Below are 6,485 nucleotides of genomic sequence, written 5' to 3'. Positions count from 1 at the left end.
TGAGTGACCAAGTGCGGCAGACAGGACATGCGACACGCTCCAGCCGCCACTACCCATGAGTGGCCGAGCGTGCGGCTTTGGCTAATGACCGTCTCAACCACAAGGGAGCCAAGGTCATCGGCGATGCATGCATGACATGATGCGAATAATGCAACAGTCATCATATATACAAAAATCAGGTATGCTACATGAATCCGCATGCTCAATACTAAGCATAAATAAACAGTAGTCAAACAGGTAAACATGACATATAGTATCTGCTAGTTATCAAGAATAACAACGGAAGACTGTATAGATACGGAAATGAGCATCTCGAAGATTGAGTGGATAAAGTATCAAGCACAAGAAATAAAATGAGTGGAGTCAAGATAAACTCTACTTTATCTGGGCTACTCATGTACCAAGAACAACAACTAGAGAAATAAGTAAAAGTACCCGCCTCAAATGTAGGCTGAATCCGACGTCAATCTCGTCACGACGCTCGTCCCGATCCAAGTCCTGTGTCAACGTATCAATTTTAGCTATATATATATATATGCAACTAATTAACTGTACTAATGTACACGACAGATGAATTGGTTCCAAGTTCTGTTTATTATCCAAACACAACCACACTAGACTACTAATACCCAATACAACAATGTACAAAATAACTGTTCAATTAAACTAGGTATCGGAAAACCCAAACCTTACCTTACACCCCACTGATCACTCACTGCCGGAAGGTGAGGTCTTCGGCTCAAACCTCCCAGCAATACCCCCTGCCAAAATTCACGAACAGAGCTCCTACATAGCCTTCAAACTATTGAAATCACACTGTCAATGCACAATTCGGATGAAATACACCCTCAGATCCACAAATCTACTGTCTCATACTGTAAAATATCTTACCTATAAGTCCTGGATGATGAACAGCTACTGGAGGTCATGGCCAAGCCCCTCCCCAGCGAGCTACTGCCACAAACGATCCTCAATCAGTACCACCTCACATTCATGGCTTCAAATCACAGATCCAAGATCACAGAGACCCTACATTAATCAACCCCCAATTCTCACCGAATTCATCACCTAGATCTACAAATCGAACTCCTGGAGTGGTGCAGACCTTACCTGATGTTTCCCGAGTGAAAAACAGCTACTGAAATTGCGATCGAGCCCTTCCCAGCAGCCACTGCCACATCAATACCTCAATCCATACAATCCTCCCAACCTGGCATCAAATCACAAGTCTTCATAGCTAAGAAACCCTAATCTAAACCATCCTCACCTCAATTTACCTCCACGACAGTACATACCTCAAGCGGCACAGAGTTCCCGACGAATTTGGCTCGGCCCTAAGGCTCGGGAAGTCAAATCCACCGTATAGAGTACTTCTCACCAAGATCGGCCCTAGGGATCGGCGGTTCTTCCTCAGCAACTCCGGAGCTCAGATCAATTCCTTCCGGCCGGAGATCCCTCGCGCGCTACGGCTCTCTGAAGAACGCTCCGCCGTCGCGACCTCTGTTAAGGGGTTGAGAAGCTCGGAGGCTCGATCTGCGACAAAGCGCCGGCGATCGACCGGGGAGGTGCGTCGGTGCTGATTCCCGTCGGCGGATAAGGTGAGCTCGAGAGGAAATCGAGGGTTATCGGCAGAGTGGACACGGAGAGAATGAGAAGGGAACGAGGTAGCCTTTAGGGCTCGGGCACTGTAGCTTCCTATTTATATAGGTAGGGTTTAATTTCTCCACCTAATTAACTCCCTAACCAGCCCCTCAAAGGGTGATTTCCATTATCCCTTTAAACAATGTCATAAATCCTCCAAATAAATCTAAAAAAATGTCCAAAAATTCTGCTAAATCATTATAGGTTATTTTATTTTGCCGTATCTCACATTCTCCCCCTCTTATAAGAATTTGGTCCCCAAATTTATGACGTAAATGAAATAAACGACAAACGACATACGAAGTCAATCATCATATGAAATAACTTACATACCTTCATCAAACAACTGTGGGTACTGCGCTCGGATCTCATCCTCCAGCTCCCAGGTTGCTTCGTCATCTGAATGATGCCCCCAACCAACCTTGACCAATCGGATTGTCTTGTTTCGCAGCTGACGTTCCTTGCGATCTAATATCCGCACTGGAACCTCCTCATACGTTACATCTGGCTGAAGGGTGATCGAGACATCTGTCAAAATATGTGTAGGGTGTGGCACATATTTCCTCAACATAGACACGTGAAATACATCATGCACCCCGGCAAGTGAAGGAGGCAGCGCCAGTCGATATGCTACCTCACCGATCCTCTCAAGTATCTGAAAGGGTCCGATATAACGAGGAGCTAACTTCCCTTTCAATCCAAATCTCCTAACTCCCTTAGTAGGAGACACTCGCAGGAACACATGATCACCCACAGAGAACTCCAAAGGTCTCCGTCTCCGATCTGCATAGCTTTTCTGTCGGTCCTGAGCTTCTGACATTCTGCGTCTGATGGTGCCAACCAACTCTGCATCTCGCTGAATACGCTGGGGCCCCAAGACTGACGATTCTCCAACCTCGTCCCATAAAGTAGGAGATCTACATGCTCTGCCATATAATGCCTCGAATGGTGCCATCTGAATCGCTGAGTGGTAACTGTTATTGTATGCAAACTCCACCAAGTGCAAGTGATCCTCCCAGCTACCGCCGAAGTCCATGACACAAGATCTCAATAGATCCTCCAATGTCTGAATAGTCCGCTCCGACTGCCCATCCGTCTGAGGGTGAAATGCGGTACTAAAACGGAGTTCCGTACCCATGGCCTGCTGGAGACTCCGCCAAAATCGAGAGGTAAATCGTGGATCTCTATCTGATATAATACTCAGAGGTATACCATGCAATCTGGTGATCTCTCTGCAGTACAACTCTGCCAAACGATCCAGCGAATCCGTCCGACGGATCGGTAAGAAGTGTGCAGATTTGGTTAACCGATCAACGATTACCCAAATCGCATCATGACCCTTCCGGGTCCGAGGTAGTCCTACCACAAAATCCATCGTGATATGCTCCCATTTCCATTCTCGTATTTCTATCTTCTGCAGTAACCCTTCTGGTCTCGATGCTCGCCTTAACTGGCGACAAACTAAACATCGTGCTACAAATGTCGCAATATCCTTCTTCATACCATTCCACCAGTATGATCGTTTCAGATCCCTGTACATGCGAGTACTCCCCGGGTGAATCGCAAATCTAGATCGATGTGCTTCCTGTAATAAGTCCTCCTGAACAGGATGTGACTCAGGGACACATAATCTGCCGCGAAAATACAGAATTCCACTATCATCACAGGTAAACTCTGTCTGCTGTTCTGAGGTAACTCTGCTACGTAAAAACTGCAGATGCTGATCTGTAGCCTGAGCCTCTTTGATACGCTCCACTATAGGTGACTGAGCAACCATGGTGACTAGCAAGCCTCGCTCTGTCTGTGCTTGCTCCATCAACCCCAACTCAGAGAAACTCTGCATCAACTCTGTAACCATCACTCGGTGGCATGCCAAAATTTCACGGGATTTCCTGCTCAAAGCATCAGCCACCACGTTGGCTTTCCCCGGGTGATAGTTAATTGTGCAGTCATAGTCTTTCAAGAATTCCATCCATCTTCTCTGTCGCAAATTCAGTTCCTTCTGGGTGAACAGATATTTGAGACTTTTATGATCTGTATAAATCTCAAAAGTGATTCCATATAAATGATGTCGCCAAATCTTCAGTGCGAAGATGATAGCTGCCAACTCCAAATCATGAACTGGATAATTCCTCTCATGATCTTTCAGTTGACGTGAGGCATATGACACCACACGATCGCGCTGCATAAGTACGGCACCCAGTCCCTGATATGATGCATCCGTGAAAAGTACAAATCCATCCATGCGAAGGAAGTACTAACACTGGTGCAGTAACGAGCCTCCGTTTGAGCTCCTGGAAGCTCGCTCACAAGATTCTGTCCAGCTAAACTTCTCTCCCTTCCGGGTCAATCGAGTCAATGGTAAGGCTATGCTGGAAAAGCCCTCAACAAATCTCCGATAATACCCAGCTAATCCCAAAAAGCTACGAATCTCCTGTACGGTCTTCGGCTGCTCCCAACCAGTGATGGCCTCAATCTTCTGTGGATCCACAGATATACCTCTGCTGGAGACAACATGTCCAAGAAAACCCACCGAAGGTAGCCAAAAGGCGCATTTACTAAACTTCGCATAGAGGTGTTCTCGCCGAAGCGTCTCCAAAACTATGCGAAGATGTCGCATGTGCTCCTCCTCAGATCGTGAATATATCAGAATATCGTCAATGAACACAATGACGAACCAATCTAAGTACTCAAGGAACACTCTGTTCATCAGATCCATAAACACTGCTGGGGCATTGGTAAGCCCAAATGGCATTACCAAGAACTCGTAATGACCATAACGAGTGCGAAATGCTGTCTTCGGAATATCCGCATCTCCAACCCTGAGCTGATGATAGCCTGAGCGCAAATCAATCTTTGAATATACACAGGTATCCTTCAGCTGATCAAATAAATCTTCTATACGTGGCAGTGGATATTTGTTCTTGATAGTAACCGCATTCAACTGTCGGTAATCAATACAAAGTCTCAGTGATCCGTCTTTCTTCTTAACGAAGAGTACTGGTGCTCCCCACGGAGAAACACTAGGACGGATAAATCCTCTGTCCAACAGCTCCTGTAATTGAACCTTTAGCTCCTCTAACTCCTTTGGTGCCATGCGATAAGGGGTCCTGGATACCGGTGCGGTTCCCGGAACCAACTCAATCGTAAACTCGACTTGCCTTTTAGGAGGCAAACCGGGGAGTTCGTCAGGGAACACATCTGGAAATTCTCGGACGATAGCAACATCCGAGAGCTGTGGTAATACATCTGAACCAGCTTTAACCATGGACAGCAAATATCCCTGACAACCCTGTGCCAACAATCTCCTCGCTTGCATTGCTGATATGACTGCTATCCTATCACTTCTGGTTCCAAAGAATACCCAAGACGATAGACCGGGAGGTCGGAATGTGACTACTCTAGCTCCGCAATCGACTGTGGCATGGTTCATGGCCAACCAATCCATGCCTAATATAATATCAAACTCCACCATCTCTAATACCTGCAGATCCACCGTAATAGTCTGACCATTGAAGTCTAAAGGACAACCTTTGACTTCCAGACTAATACTTAGTACCTCGCCAGATGGTAGAGATACTGTCGGCCCGTGTGTCCGACTAGGCAATCTCCCGATTTTACCCAGAAATACTCGAGATATGAATGAATGGGAACTACCAGTATCTATCAATAAATCTGCAGTAAATGTATAAACAGAAATAATACCTCGGAAAACCGATCCCTCAGCTCGCTGTGCCTCCTCCCGTGTAACAGCATAAACACGACCCACCTCTGAGCTCGGCTGTGGTATCTCCGAAGTGGTCTGTGCTGGCATCGTAGGTGCGAGAACCGGCTGCTGATACTGAGACTGAGGCTGCTGTCGATATGCTGAGTAAGGCTGATGCGGATGAAAATCCTGCTGTGCTGGAAATGCCTGATGAGAAGACACTGTGGCAGAATACTGTGTAGTTGCTGGTTCCTGACCCTGCACATGATATATCTGTCCCTGAGAAGACGGTGGTCGCTGCTGACGTGGAGCACCCTGACTCTTCTGTGATCCTTTCTGTGGTCGTGTCTGTGAGGGTTGTCCCCCCTGAGATGTACCCTTAGTAGCCTCCAACTGTGCCTTCAACGTACAATCCCGACTCTCATGCCCTGGTTGTTTGCAATAATAACAAATGGGGTGATCCAAGGGGCAATGAAATTTGGTATGGCTCTTGGAGCCACACTGGTAACATCTGGATCCAGATCTATCTTTCTTCCAATCATCTTGAGGAGGGCGAGATGTTCCATCAGACGTCCGCCCTGACTTCTGCGGCCGAGAAGAACCTCCCGTGGTAGCCTGTGAACTCTGACCTTTGTTCCCTCTCTTTTGTGACGACTGCTTATCATGGCCTTTCTCCTGATTTACCTGCTGCTGAGTCATCTCGATAAACAGTGCACGATCCAAAACTTCTCGGTAGGAGCTACCTGGAAATCCTGACATCCTGAGCCGAATATATGCTGCTAAACCCTGGGTGAACTGCTGCATCCGGTCATAATCCTGCGCCACCAAATTAGGGCAAAACTCAGCCAATCTGCAGAATTTAGCGTTGTACTCCATCACCGATCGATCAGAATGTGGCTGGAAAATACTGCCGCTCAAAAGCATCCCGGAACATCGCCCATGTGATGCGCTGTTCCCCAAAGATTGTCTTCTGCATCTCCCACCATGTGACTGCCTGATCCCGGAGATGATACGCAGCCAATTCCACTTTATCTTCATCTGAACAACTCATGTATCCGAAAGTGCTTTCCAAATTCTTCAACCAGCTACGTGCAGCCCAGGGATCTGCTCCGCCCTGGTATAGAGTAACCCTGTCCTT

At 47.0% G+C, this 6,485-nt stretch overlaps 2 protein-coding genes across 2 annotated transcripts; both read right to left on the bottom strand.

Annotated features, from left to right (window-relative positions):
* Positions 1 to 1,426: 1,426 nt before the first annotated feature.
* LOC122048067 lies at positions 1,427 to 2,677 on the bottom strand. Its single transcript, XM_042609676.1, has 2 exons — positions 1,975 to 2,677; positions 1,427 to 1,695 (listed from the first exon to the last, which is right to left on the bottom strand). The coding sequence occupies exons 1-2, from the start codon at positions 2,675 to 2,677 to the stop codon at positions 1,427 to 1,429; spliced, it is 972 nt and encodes a 323-aa protein (XP_042465610.1).
* Positions 2,678 to 3,898: 1,221 nt separating this feature from the next.
* Positions 3,899 to 6,223, bottom strand: LOC122048066. The gene has a single exon (XM_042609675.1). The coding sequence runs from the start codon at positions 6,221 to 6,223 to the stop codon at positions 3,899 to 3,901; it is 2,325 nt and encodes a 774-aa protein (XP_042465609.1).
* Positions 6,224 to 6,485: the final 262 nt, after the last annotated feature.

Source organism: Zingiber officinale, chromosome 2B, assembly GCF_018446385.1.
Source record: "Zingiber officinale cultivar Zhangliang chromosome 2B, Zo_v1.1, whole genome shotgun sequence".
NCBI lineage: Eukaryota > Viridiplantae > Streptophyta > Magnoliopsida > Zingiberales > Zingiberaceae > Zingiber > Zingiber officinale.
Note: the sequence above shows the minus strand (reverse complement) of the source record. Positions and strands in the feature narration are given on the sequence as shown.

What these genes read in the sequence shown, in the direction of transcription:
- LOC122048067 (XM_042609676.1), bottom strand. Translation starts at nt 2,677, where the DNA reads ATGGACTTCGGCGGTAGCTGGGAGGATCACTTGCACTTGGTGGAGTTT. An exon ending in CCCACAGTTGTTTGATGAAG is followed by an intron (nt 1,696 to 1,974) that starts GTATGTAAGTTA and finishes CTATATAAATAG; the next exon opens with GAAGCTACAGTGCCCGAGCC.
- LOC122048066 (XM_042609675.1), bottom strand. Translation starts at nt 6,223, where the DNA reads ATGGAGTACAACGCTAAATTCTGCAGATTGGCTGAGTTTTGCCCTAAT.